The sequence below is a fragment of the Cervus elaphus genome, chromosome 10 (assembly GCF_910594005.1).
Source record: "Cervus elaphus chromosome 10, mCerEla1.1, whole genome shotgun sequence".
Taxonomy (NCBI): Eukaryota; Metazoa; Chordata; class Mammalia; order Artiodactyla; family Cervidae; genus Cervus; species Cervus elaphus.
In genome coordinates, this window is record NC_057824.1 from 46639037 (window position 1) to 46653224 (window position 14188).

Sequence of the window (14188 nt, forward strand, 5' to 3'; positions counted from 1 at the left end):
TGGGGCTCTGGGCAGACAGGCACAGCATGCACAAGCCAAAGGTAGCTGCAATGGGTAAAGCCTTCCCCCATCTCCTGCAGCGCCCTGAGGTGAGTGGCTGCTTGGATGCCTCCAGTGACGGGGAACTCACTACCTAACAAGACCCCCCCTCCCCCCGCCCTTAACTGCTGTTTTTCAAGATCAGTTCTAGAATATTCATTTCCTTGATCCCTCTGGTGTTGCCTAGGCCTCTGCTGCCGTCTGAGATCTGCAAAGAGCTGCCTGACTCAGCTCTTCTGACCAGCAAATCCCTCCACCTTCTTCCCTCAGGCTCCACCTCCTCTGTTCCTTCACAGGCTCCTCGCCCTCAAGGTCCCGTGGAGGGCAGTGAGCTCCTGGGCTCTGCCCTGGGACCTCTCTGCCCGATCCACGCTAGCCAGAGCGGTGGTTGCAGCTGCCACCTTCACCCAGGCTGGGCCCACCCCCCGTGCCACCTGCAGGCTCTGGGCACCACTTGGGTCCGGCCAATTGCACATGTGCTCCTGGGTTTCTCACGGGCCTATAGATCCAGCCCTGAAGATGGACACCACCGTCACCCTTCTGGAACCTTCTGCCCTCACTGCCCCCTCACTCCCCCCGCCACCTCTAGATCCTAATTCCACCCACCCCTGGGTCCTGCAGCCCACGCTGCCCCAGTTTTGCCTTCTCCCATCCACCTCAGTGGGTAGAAGAGTGGTTACCATGGTAATCATAAGACAAGACAAATCCAACCCTATTATTTCCTTGACAGAAAAAGCTTGCAATGCTATGGGAGAAAGCTTGAGTCACCAGCGTTTACGTCAAGGCCATGTATGATTCCGGCCTCATCCTGGTGCTGCCGTCCACCGGCACCGCGCAACACCACTGGCCCAGGCTCCAGAACGGCCCTGGGCGTGACTGTGGCCCTGCGTTAACCACCTGACTGTTTCCTTCAGCCCCAGTGTGCTCAGCTACAAAATGGGAATGAAGAGAGTACTGATGTTGCAGGCTTGCTGTGAAGACACCACGAAGCTCGGGTCAGAGGCCCAGGGCCAGGCATGCTGTGGGCGCTCAGCGAGGCACTGAACTTGCTCAGGGCTCGGGAAACCCAGGCTGCTGCCGTCCTACTTCCTGGGGATCAACCTGCGGGCAGACACGCCTTCCAAGGCCCTGACCCTCCCTGTCCTGACGACCTCTCCTCCCTCCAGCCATGTCTAAACCCCTTGGTCATCAACAGTGGCGGCCTCTCCACAGTGTCCAGGTCATACATTCTTCCGGGACTGTTCCTTCCCATCTTCCCAGTCCTTCCCCTAGGACCCTGACTCTAACAATCCTTCTTCCCACACCCCTCCGCCCCGAGACACAGTCTTCTGTCCCCATCACCCTTCCCCTGTCCCTGTCTGGGCAGAGGGGCTATCTGGCACATGGTCTCAGCATCCCCCATACCCCTCCTGTTCCCTGGGGGACGCCCTTCCTCTGGCCATCTCCCCATCCTCTCTGCCACTGGGTCACTCATGTCTCTAAAATCACACCATCACTATTCAATATCCAAACCCCTCTGCTAAACCCCGTTTCACCCTGTAGCTCCTACCCCTTCTCTGCCTTGTCCCTGATGAGTTCCACGTCTTTTCTCTCGTTCTCCCCCCGAGCCCACGATTCCAATCAGGTCCCCTGCCCTCCTTGAAACTGCTCGTGACCGCGTCACCCCTGGACCCCTGGGCTGCTCCGTCCCACGGCCCCATCTCAGGCCTGACCTCGCAGCAGCACTGGGCCCGGGTGATCTGTTTCCTTCTCCAAGTTTGTCACTCAGTTTCCAGGACATCACACCCTCTGGGGGTTCACTTATCTCTCCTTTGCTCTCAGAGGGCCCCAGAGTTCTTCCTCGGACCCTTCGTGACCGTCCAGGCCCAACACTACTATGATCCAGTTTCATGACTGATATACACGGGATACAGAATGGCTCCCGACTGCGTGTCTCCTGTGGGGCTCTCTGCAGCTGAATGCTCTGCCCCTGAGTCACACCCTCCCCCAAATGGGATTCTCTCTTGTTTACAGATCCAACTGCCTTCCTAACCTATTCATTTGGGTGTCAAATCGGCCCACCACTCAGATCCTACCTCCCCTCCTCCTCCAAAGTCCTGATGCCATCCTTGATCTTTCTTTCCAACATCCCTCGTCCATACTCAGAAGTCCTGTTGGGGGATTTCCTGGTGGTCCAATAATAAAGACTTCGCACTTCCGTTGCAGGGGGCACGGGTTCAATCCCTGGTCTAATCCCTGGAACTAAGATACTGCATACCGTGAGGCTTGGCCAAAAAAAAAAAGCAATCCTGTTGACCCTATTTTCAAAATATGTCCAGGGCCCCAGGGCGTTTGCACTGATGGGACTCTTCTCCCTGAATGTCTTGACCTAGATTTCTATATGGCTTACACCCTCTCTTCATTCAGGCCTTTACTCCTGGTAGCCTTTCTAAAACTGTGCTCTTGAAAGAAAGTCCTATTTTTGTATTTGTCTCCATGGCACTCATCACTATTGAATATATTATTTGTTTTTATTTATCTGCCTCCCCGACTAGAATATAAGCACCATGATGGCAGAGATTTTTTTTTTTCCTATTTTGTAGTCCCAGACCTTGCTTGGCATAGAGAAGGCAGGCATTCAATAATGTTTTGTTGTTGTGCAAATAAATGAGCTCAGAGGACTGTGAGCCTAAAGGGTTAGACAGGAGTAATGTTATAGGTGCTGGTAGCCAGAAGGGGGCAGCAAAGACCTACCTAGTATGGATTGGGGGTGGGGGGGTGGGAAGAGCCTGGGAGCGGGCTGTGTGACCTCCAGTGAGCTCCTTAACCTCTCTGAGCCTGTTTCCTCTTGTAGGACAGGTTGGGGAGGAAGGGGGAAAGAAGATCAAATGTGCTGGTATGGGAAGGCTTGGTAGCTGGCAGACCATTGAATGAGCAGATGTGAGGTGTCCACGGTGTGCGGAGTTGCCCCGTTGTTCACTCTTGGGGGACAGGGCTGGAATTTAACTATCATGCACCCCGAGGACAGAGCATTATAAAGTGATTTAAAGACACAGGAAAATGCTTATCTTTTAAGCATGCGTGCTTGTAAGTTTATAGAATGCACAAGATATACAATTAATAAGCTTGGGGGAAATCTGGAAGAAATGTATCATCATAATAGTGAATAGCCATTTATGGACATCCCTGGTGGTCCAGTGGTTAAGAATCCGCCTGTCAAAGCAGGGGACACGGGTTCTCTTCCTGGTCCGGGAAGATTCTACATGCTGCCGGGCAACTGAGTCCATGCACCACAAGGTGACTGAGCCCGAGCTCTGGACCCTCGAGTCACAACTACTGAAGCCCGTTCGCCTAGAGCCCGCGCTCCACAAGAGAAGCCTGCACACCTCAATGAAGAGGAGCCTGCTCGCCACGACTAGAGAAAGCCCATGTGCATCAGATAAAAACCCAGCAGAGCAAAAAAAAAGAGAGAGAGAACCTCCTCCAGGAAGCCTTCCCGACCCCCTGGAATAACAGTAATGACTGCCAACCCCACTGGCCGAGCCCTTCCCATCACAGCTGGTCCAGAACTGACAACTTTACAAATACTTCTCTGAGTCATCAGCAGGGGGAAACCGTCCTCCACGGCTGACCCACCGCTGCCCACCACTCAGCCACCCAGATCGCCTGGGGAAGCAGGTATGACCAGCTCCATCTCACCAAAGAGGAAGTGGAGGTTTGGAGATGAGCAATAATGATCCCAGGGTCACATGGTTAGTAAGAGGGGTCAGGGCTCTCAGCCTGGGTCTGTCCGCGCGCCAGCCTGTGCTCTCTCACGGCCCCCACACTGCCTCAGCCCTCAACCCCAAAGCACATTATCTGCCACCCCTCCACGTGCCCAGGGCTCCCGCCTCCGGTACAGCCCCCCTTCCTCCAGGCTCTGGCGCCTGCCACCGTTCCACCTTCCCTCGAGACCCAATCTCTAGACCCCATTCCCCTTAGAACCCCGGAAGCTGGCCCACATCAGGCTTCCGTGACTTTCCGACAGTCTGGGGACAGCCCTTTCTGGGGCAGGAGCGGCACCCAGTGACCTCTGGTGAACCCTCGGAGGCCCCAGGGAGCCTGGACGCCTTCCCAGCCCAGTGTGACAAGTGGCATGAGTAAGCGCAGAGCTGGCCTGCTCCGGCCCCTCGGGGCTGACACCTGGCCCGGGGAGCCAATGCCTGGAAAGGCGCTGGCAGTTCCACCTCCGAGGCCTGGGGCCAGGGCCACATTCCCGTCTCCTCTTCCAGGCAGTCTGCCATCCTCTCCGGTACCACGTGGGCAGAGAAAGCATTTCCAAGGGGCTTCCCTGGTGGCTCAGATGGTAAAGAATCTGTCTGCAATGCAGAAGACCCAAGTTTGATCCTGGGCTGAGAAGATACCCTTGGAGAAGGAAATGGCAAGCCACTCCAGTATTCTTGCCTGGAAAATTCCATGGACAGAGGAGCCTGGCAGTCTGCAGTCCATGGCGTTGCAAAGACTCGGACACAACTGAGTGACTAACATTTTCATTTTCTCCACACACAACAGGGGTCATGGGGAAAGCTGATGGGAGGGTGGGCAGACTGGCACAGAAAAATGGGGGGGCAGGTGGCCACCACGGGGTAAAGGCTGAGAGACTCAAGAAGCTGCTCAAACAGGAAGATGCACCATCAAAACCCCCATGCGGGAGGGCGAGCCGTGGTCAGTGGAAGAGGTCACCCCCGGAAGGAGGCAAAGGCTGCTGGCTGCCGCTCTGCCCCCAGCGTTTCTCCCCAAAGCCCGACTCGCCACTATTCGGTGGCTGCTCTGAATGATGTGCCACCTGTCTGGCATCAGATGGAGCAGGGAGCCAGGGGTGGGGTCAATGCTTCCTCCACTACGGGTTGGGCATCCCAGGAAAGTCACCGAAGTTCCCTTGCCCTATTTCTTCATCCTTAAAAAAGGGACAGAAGGATTTTCCTGGTGGTACAGTGGATAAAAATCCGCCTGCCAACACGGGGGACACGGGTTCGATCCCTGGTCAGGGAAAATTCCACACGCCGTGGAGCATCCAAGCCTGTGTGCCTCAACTACTGAGCCTGCACGCTGCAACTCCTGAAGCCCACGAGCCCTAGAGGCTGTGCTCCACAAGAGAAGCCACCGCGATGAGAAGCCTGCGCACCACAAAGCTCCAGTTTGCTGCAACTAGAGAGAGCCTGCGCGCAGCAGTGAAGGCCCTGCACAATCCAAAAAAAAAAAAGAAAAAGGCGGGGGGGGGGGGGGCGGGCAAGGGAAAGAAAAAGGTAACAGGGCCAAGCGCTGAACTCATAGCCCAGCACACATCAGGGGTCAGAAATGACGTTTTCTTGTTTTGTTTTCAAACTCATAAAAATACATGCATGCTTCTGGAGCTGCTGTATTTTCAGCCTCCACGGGGCCTGGGTAGGAAGGCCTGGGGAGCACAAGCCATGCAGAGGGGAGGCCAATGGCTCGCAGTGTTTCTCCAGCAGAGGGAGGCCTGCCCGCTCCCACAATGGCCGCTCGTAGGAGCAGGACGGACACTGCCCAGCACGGACACCTACTGGGCAGAAACGGAAGTCGGGGTGGGCAGCGGCTTGAAGCTGATTTAGTGGTGCAAGTGCTACGGGGTCGCGGGGACCCTGCTTCGGGGCAGGCGAGTGGACCACAGGCCGCCGGCCGCGATCCTGGAGCCAGGCAGGTCCACAGCCAGCCGGGCGGCCTGTCATAGGGCAGGGATGGGCCCGGGAATGCGATGAGAAGGGGACCCACAGGCCTGTGATGTCCTCACGAGCACCTGGGCCCTCCTTTCCATGTTCTGTCCTGCAGCCCCCAGCAGCCGCGGGCCCCACCTCCCCACGGGGGCGACCTGCTCCAGATCACGGGCCCAGAGGCTGGCCAGGCCACCTGCTGGCCGTGTGACGCAGGCACATCGCTGAGATGCGAGTCTCAGTTTCCCCCTGAAAGTCGGGCTCTCGTCCCAATCTCCCAGATCTAAGGAGTAAACGAGATGCCTCCTGTGTGTGTCCATCGCTGTAATGATGGTACCCAGAACACTGCCTGGCAATGGGAGGAAGGAACTCCAGAAACACGTGTAAAACGGACCCAGGTGAAGCGGTCCGCACTGGGTTTGATGCCCAGAAACCTCTTGGCAAGGTTTCCGCCAGGGCCACCGTCTCTACCTTACTGACATCATCTGATCGCACCTCTGAGAGTTCTAGAAAAACCCCTTGGGCCTTGGATCCCTGCTGCTCACCCATCTGACCATCTGCTTCTCCTTCCCTCTCCTCCTGGCTCTCCAGAGGCCCCATCAAAGCCTTCCTCTTCTGAAATCCTCTCCCACCACCCCTTCCCTCTGCTTCTCCTCCTGGGGGTCCCTACAGCCGACAGCAGCTGCCACATCACTGTACCCCTTGATGAGTCTGATCCTTCCAGGTCAACCCCTCCCCAGAAGCCCACCAAGCCAGGCCAGGGCTCAGGGAACAGATCCAGGCAGGAGGGTCAGGGTGCACAGAGACGGGTGGTGAGTGATGTGGCCGGGGCCATGACATCGAATTCCTGTTGTTTAGTCGCTAAGTCATGTCTGACTCTTGCGACCCCATGGACCGTAACCCACCAGGTTCCTCTGTCCGTGGAATTCTCCAGGCAAGAATACCGGGGAGTGGGTAGCCAGTCCCTTTTCCAGGGGATCTTCCCGACCCAGCAATCGAACCCATGTCTCCTGCATCGCAGGTGGATTCTTTACCACTGAGCCACCAGAGAAGCCCTCAGATTCCCGTACTGCAGGCTCTTCATGTCCCCAGGACAGCCTCCCCAAGGGCCCGGGGCTGCCAGCGGCTCTGGGTCGGAGGGGAGGAGAGGAAGCAAGGCTCTGGGCCCAGCACAGGCAGCCACCTCCTCGGAGGCCTGGGCCATCCCTCAGTGCTGATCAGGTGGTCGTGTCCCCCCCACGGGGACAGCCTCTGCTCATTCAGGGCTTGGGAGAGCCAGGACATAGCCTGGGGGAGGGTGGATGGGAGTGGATGCCTTGAGAAGGGCCAGGAGAGGCGTTTTACAAAGTGGGTAAATGCTTACCCACATCTCACCACCAGGCTAGTGGGTTCCCACGCAGACACCCCTTCCTCTGAAGTTAGGAACCCACCTGCCATCAACCTTATCTGCTCAGCAAGGCCCCTCATGCGGGAAGTTGGGGGTCACTGACCCAGCCGGGCCCTTCCCTCCTGAATCCCCGCTGGGTGAAGCTTAAAAGTCACCCGTGCCCCGCCACCATCCCTTTCTGTGACGAAGGAACCGGGTCCAGATTCTAACTTGACCTTCCTCCCTGCTTCCCCCAGCCTGGGGCCAATTCCCAGGGCAGACACGGCGGGGCTCCAGCTCTGGGGCCCCAGAAGCTGGGCCCCACAGTGAGCTCCGCTCTGGCCTCTGCCCCTAGTGCCATGGCCTGCCCCTGCCCCCACGCCAAGTGGCCCTCCCATAGCCAGTGCCTCTTACCAGGCTTCGGGATGAGTCCTTGGAAAGGCCTGGAAAAGAAACAGAGTCGGGAGTGTCAGGGGAGGGTCTGGGAGCTTGTGAGGAATGTGTGGGGCCCACCCCAGACCAGCTAAACCAGTGTCTGCAGTTTGGGGGGATTGGTGGTGGGCTGCATGGTATGGACTGTGGGATCTTAGTTCCCTGACCTGGGATCAAACCCGGGACCAGGGCAGTGAGAGCACCGAGTCCTAATACCCGGACAGCCAGGGAATTCCCCAGAAACTGCATTTAACAGGATGCCTGGGGCTCCGTGTGCACGAGACCCTGGGACGCTGGGATCCTGGGACTCTGGGACTTTGGTATCCTGGGACCCTGGGTCTCTGGGACTCTGGGACCCTGGAACCCCAGGATGGTGGGATCCTGGGACCCTGGGACCCTGGGACGCTGGGACCCTGGGACCCTGGGACGATTGGCAGGGCCTCTGGGCACCAGGTGGAGCAGGGTCTCCCACTGGCGCCGCCCTGCCGGCTCCGCAGAGCCATGCGTATCACTGTCTCGGTCTCCTCCCCTCTGACGCGGGCCAAGGCCTCTCTCCCAGGGGAACGGGAATGCAGCGAGCAGCCACCAAGGCAGGGAGACGGGGCCCATGAAGGCTGCCCCTGCTATGGTGTACGGGGGGTGCGGGGGACCTAGTCTCATCTCTTTGAGGCTCTCTGCACCCCAGCTGGCCTGCAGGCCCCCCTCCTCCAACCCCCAGGATCCAGGTGGTGCTGGGAAAGCCGCCTTGTCCAGCTGGAAGGCCAGGATGACCCGAAGGCCAGGCCAAGGGTCCACAACTCGAGGCCCCGCCCAGCCCTTGCCTCCTCTCTCTTCCCCCGTTCCCTGAGTACCTGGTGACGGTGAACTTGATCTTGTCAGCCACCGCGAGGATCCTCTCCAGGTTTTGGGAGCCAAAGGTGCAAGGCTTTCGGAACGGGATCCCCGGGGGCAGCCCCTCGATGATGACTGAGCCGGGGTTACTCTTGATCCGCTTGTAGGGCACCTGGACTGGGTACTTGATGCCCAAGGCCTCCCCTGCGGACGAGAGGGACGGAGAAGTGTTGTCGGGAGCCAGAGGCAGGGCTGGTGTGTTGTCAGCAGCCAGGGGTGCTCTCCATACGAGTGTGATACACCCCTGCACATCTGGGAATGGGGGGTGTTGTGTAGTGCTACAGACAGGCACAATCAGTAGGGGACCGGAAAGTGGGGGGCCTTAGGGGGCTGGGGTGTGGGTCTGTGCCCAAGCCGGGCCGAGGAGCAGGCACGGGATATGTGGCTATGGTTGCTGGGGAGAAGACCGCTCCTAACGTGTCAGCCTCACAGCTTGAGAATCTGAAAGCCAACTTGCAGATGGTACCTTGTGGGCACATGTGGTCCTTCCCTACAATGCCTGATCCTCCCTCCTCTGTGAGGTTCCGCCTCACCCTGACTCTGGACCGGCCTGGCCTGAGAAGGCAGATCACAAGTGGGAGCAGGGAAGCCAGCTAGGGTGCGGCTCAGACCTCAGGGCCCTCTTTCTGGGGCTCAGCCTCACTCCCGCTGCCCACCTTCTGCAGAGGGCCGTGGTATGTCCATCCCAGGGCCTGTACTTTGTCCTACAGCCTGGGGGCTGTCCTGAGGCCACTGCTGACCCACTCTGAGCTGCTGTCTGCTGTCAGGCTGACAAGAACATCCATGGCGCCCTGACTAGGTGGGGTGTACCATGGGAGCATCCTGCTGGACCAAGGGCTGGACACCCCTAAGTGTCCCAGATAGCCCGCTTATGAAGACAAGCCTGCAGAAATCTCCCACGTCTTGGACAAGCAGAAACAGCTGAACTTTTTCTGGGCAATAAACTAATTTTTATCTCATGGACACTGGGAATGGTATCCAGTTCCAGTTATAGTCGCTCAGTTGTGTCTGACTCTTTGCGACCCAATGAAACGCAGCACGCCAGGCCTCCCTGTCCATCACCAACTCCCGGAGTCTACCCAAACCCATGTCCATTGAGTCAGTGATGCCATTCAACCATCTCATCCTCTGTCGTCCCCTTCTCCTCCTGCCCTCAATCTTTCCCAGCATCAGGGTCTTTTCAAGTGAGTCAGCTCTTCGCATCAGAATGGTATAACTGGTCTCATTTCCCTTTTTGCTCTGGCTCCTAGGAAACTCAGAGCCCCACATTCAGCAAGTACAGAACTGCTGAGTCTTCATGTCCCCCCTGGTTTGCGCCACGTCAGCTTGTCTGTTTGGTGTTATTGAGACATAATTCACATATCATAACATTTACCATCTTAAACAATCCAGTGGTTTGTAGTAGTAGTATTTTTTGCCACATTCGTGGCATGTGCGGTCTTAGTTCCCTAACCAGGGATTGAACCTGTAGCCCCTGCATTGCAAGTGTGGAGGCTTAACCACTGGATCACCAGGGAAGTCCCAGTGTTCAAGAAATGTTTGCATGCGGATTGAGTGGCCTTCCCGGAGGAGACTACGGCCCCACCTCTCCTCCTCTCTGGCCAGGGCACCCTGGGGCTCACCGTATTTCTTATTGAACAGATCCTGAACTTGCTCCCTCAGCGTGTTGGCAATGTCGATCCGCGAGAGTCTGGCGTCATAATTTTCTGCCAAGTGAAAAACAATTACGGATTTGGGCTGTTAAATGAAAAGGCACTTGATGACTTTTACAGAATATGATTTTCTAATTATGGGGAACTCCTTCTTGGGCAATTATCAGCTCCTTGGAGGGGGCCCCTCGGAGAACTCCAGCACTAACATCTTGACGGGGACGTGTGTTTGCTCCGGAAGGACGCACACTGTTGCGACAACAGCGATGAGCCGGAAATTAAGTTAATTGTTGACATTTGAAAACCACACCGATGAGCCAGACCTGGAGGGGAGAGACCCCATGAAGGGAAGCAGTTTCCTGCATCACGGTGAGTGGAGCGGGGCCTCGGTCAGGGTCAGAAGAGGGGCAGGAGGCTAAGCAGGGACCTGAGGTCACTGACCATGACCCCGTGGAGGCAGGGAGCCAGCCTGCCTGTTCCCACGGTCACTCGCTCACTCACCCGGAGGGTATCTGCTAAGAAGCCCATGTGTCCACACCCGCCATGAGGCCCCCGGATGTTGGGGAGATTAGAGCCTGATGCTGACTTGTGGGCAAAGAGAGGTGGGGGGAGGCTGGAGGGAGGGGATGGGTCTCTGGGCAATTGGACCCAGTTTGCTAGAAGGGCTAAGGATGAACAGCCATGGGGTAAGGTGAGAGACTCGACCCTCCCCCCACCCCGCCCCGGTAGAAAATTCTGGCCTGGGGAGGAGTGAGAGGCTCGGTGGTAAGCAGGTGCCCCTCTGGGATTTGGGGCCCAGGTCCCCAGGCTCTGCCACCCCCAGGGGCTGGCCCTTCTTGTCTCTGATCTGGCTGACCCCACTTTCTCCTGAGAGTCATAGGGACCACCCAGGGCCCACCTGGGGAACACCCACCCGAGGGGACTTGTAGCCACTCTCCAGAGCTGCTGTGACATGCACATGGACAGCTGCTCTGAGTCACAGCAGCCCCCACTGATGCTATACACACACACACACACACACACACACACACACACACACACGCATGCTCATCGTGTTCAACTCTTTGTGACCCTATGGACTGTGCGTAGCCCACCAGGCTCCTCTGTCCACGGGATCTCCCAGGCAACAAAACTAGAGTGGGTTGCCGTTTCCTCCTCCAGGGGATCTTCCCGACCAGAGATGGAAGCTGTGTCCACTGCATTGACAGGTGGAGTCCTGACCGCTGAGCCACCTGGGCAACCCACTGATTTGACCTTAACCAAAAGGCAGAGTAGTCCTACCAGCCCCCACCGTCGGGAGGGATGGGACAGAGACTCCTCTGCCCACTGTTTCTCACCCAGGGTCCCCTCTTCAGCCCTGAGCCCAAGCTTTGCCCCATCCTCCACCCACCTCTGTCCACCCCTCCTCGGCCCGGCCACAGTCCTCCCTTTGAGGAGAATCCTCCTTGCCCTCGGCAGCTCCTCTCCTCTGATTTCAAAGCACTAACGGCATGGCCGGCTGCCTGACACGAAGCGGGCAGGTCAGCTGCCTCCCCCGACTGACAGCGAGCGGCTCCTTCAGCCCGTACCCCACCGTCCCCTGAACCCCCAGACGCCTGGCGGAGAGCCTCCCTAGAGCTGATATACTACAGCCCTGCCTGGCTGCCCGCCCACCTGGCTCAGACCACCCGCCCTGGGGGGCCCTGAGGTTGGCAGCCAACCCCTCCCGCCCCCAGCCTGGCCCTCCAAAGGTCAGGTCAAGGTCATGGCGCTGGGACAGGGGACCCCCTCCTGACCTGCAACCTTACCTTGAAAGCCCTGTCTCTTCAGGCTCTCGTCCACAAGAGGGTCCCCGGAATCCCTCTCTGGGGGCGTTGGGGGAGGGGAGAGAAGCCAGGGTGAGCGGGTAGCTCCTGGGACCCAGGACAGAGGTGGCATCTGGTGGGGACAAACTTGGTGGGGAGGGTGGTGGGGGATGCCAGGGGGGACGGAACCAGGAAGGAGGAAGCAGGAGGAGGGGTGGTGGCAGACGCCTGGGACCCTTTCCAAGCCCAGCCCGTGACCCTGGGCAGGGTACCTTGGCTGTCCGCGAGGGGCTCTTTGACTCCTTCCGTGAGCAGCTCAGGCCTGCAAAACACAAGAGGGGCTATCACTAAGGTCCCTCGAGGCCTCCCCAGCTCTGCCCTCTGGGCCTCAGTCTGCACATCTGTACAATGGGCCCTCTTGATTCTGGACAGTCCGGTCTGGGGTCCCTGTCCCCCAGGCAGGGTCCTGCCGACAGATCTGGGGGTGTGAGATCTGGCAGCTGTGCTGGGCTCTGAGGATCCAGCCGGGAGTGAGATCTTAGTTTTCCGACCAGGAATTGAACCCATGCCCCCTGAATTGGAAGTTCAGAGTCTTAACCAGTGGACCCCCAGGAAAGTCCACGTTTTTAGTATATTCAACAAAGTTGTTTATGCAGCTATGCTTGCATGCATGATAAGTCGCTTCAGTCACATCTGACTCTCTGTGACCCCATGGACTGTAGCCCGCCAGGTTCCTCTGTTCACAGTATATTCCAGGCAAGTATACTGGAGTGGGTTGCCATTTCCTTCTCCAGGGAATCTCCCTGACCTAGGGTATTGAACCCGTGTCTCCTCTGTTTCCTGTACTGGCAGGAGGGTTCTCTATTACGAGCGCCATTGGGGAAGCTAATTTCAGAACATTTACATCTCCATCTAAAACACATCCTTTTTAAAAGTAAGATCAGTAAGAAGTGGCTTTTTTTTTCCCACTAATATTCCCAATAGTATTTTTAGCTAACTTTTTAAAAGGAGGAATACCAAAATAAATATATTCAAGTGCTCAATCTCTCTCTTCCAATTATCTCTTAAAATCACCCCAACTAGTCCTTAACCCTAACATCCCAACGGTTCCACTGGACAAAGTTAATCACTCTTTTCTACTTGAATCATTTTTTTCACTTGGCATTCAGGAAACTGGGATTACTTAAATTCATTTTAAAATTTGGTGTATATATATATATATATATATATATTTAAGAAATGAACTGCTGATACTGACAACCACATGGATGAGTCTCAAAAGCTGAGTGAAAGAAGTCAGTACCAGTGAGATGCACAGTGCATGATGCCATTTATATGACATTCTGGAAAAGGCAAAATGACAGATAACTCATCAGTGGTTGCCCGGAGCTGGGGTAGCCAGCAAAGGGGCACAAGGGAAGTTTCTGTATCTTTTAAAAAAATTTTATTTATTTTGTAAATCTTTCGGTTATGCCACAGACCATGTGGGATCTTAGTTTCCCAACCAGGGCTCGAAACCGTGCCCTCTGTGTTGGCAGCACGGAGCCTTAACCACTGCACCACCAGGGAAGTCCTGTTCTGTATTTTGAGGGTAGTCATGTGACTGTATGAGCTTGTCAAAAATCAAAGAGCTGTACATTTAAAAAGGGTAAAATTAAACTTCAATAAACCTGATACTAAAAAAAAAGCCAAAAAAACCCCAAACCATCTTGACTGAGGGTGACGAGCCCTTCGCTAAGCCGTGACCTTCACGGCCACCCTACAAACGGTACAGGGTGCCCCACCTGACACCCTGAGCAACCTGCCCAAGGTCAAGGGGAGGAACAGAAGGAGCCGGACTCCACCCAAGTGCTGCCGGTTCTCAGTTTGAGGGGATGGACGAGGCAAGCGGCCCCCGCATGTTACGTTCCTCCTGGATGCTGACAGCTTCCCACGTTCTGTCTGCCCCCCGAACTCTCCCTTGTGTCTGAGCCCCGTAATCTACCTGCCACCCCTCTCTGCAAGGGTCCCCCACACCTCAGATGTAACACAAGTCAGACCCAACTCCTACATTTTTTTTTTTAATGTTTTGGCCATGCTGTGGGGCATGTGGGCTCTTAGTTCCCAGACCAGTGATCAAACCAGTGCCCCCTGCATCGAAGTGTGGATGCCGGGAGCCAGCACACGAGATCCCGCCCATGACAAGGTCGTGAGGAGGAGACCTGACAAGCAAGGCAGATCAGGACCTCAGGGATTTCGAAAAGCTGCCCCGGCGCTCACCTTAAAGATGATCTCTGTCTTTCTGATGCTTGCTATATTAGACTACTCCCTAATTTCTGTGACACAGATAGAAGGCCT

General features: G+C 56.5%; 1 protein-coding gene across 5 annotated transcripts in view; it reads right to left on the reverse strand.

The window, feature by feature from the left end:
* The window catches only part of GTF2IRD1 (GTF2I repeat domain containing 1), a 115437-nt gene that overhangs the window by 26520 nt on the left and 74729 nt on the right, over nt 1–14188 (reverse strand). For 3 of the 5 annotated variants that reach the window (XM_043914937.1, XM_043914935.1, XM_043914939.1), the window contains 5 exons: nt 12124–12173; nt 11855–11911; nt 10041–10124; nt 8379–8562; nt 7510–7538 (listed from right to left, as the gene is read on the reverse strand). In XM_043914937.1, coding sequence (XP_043770872.1) covers nt 7510–7538; nt 8379–8562; nt 10041–10124; nt 11855–11911; nt 12124–12173 — 404 coding nt within the window. Of the gene's footprint in view, nt 1–4522; nt 4955–7509; nt 7539–8378; nt 8563–10040; nt 10125–11854; nt 11912–12123; nt 12174–14188 lie in introns of those variants that run through there. The other 2 variants (XM_043914938.1, XM_043914936.1) reach the window with 2 other exon arrangements.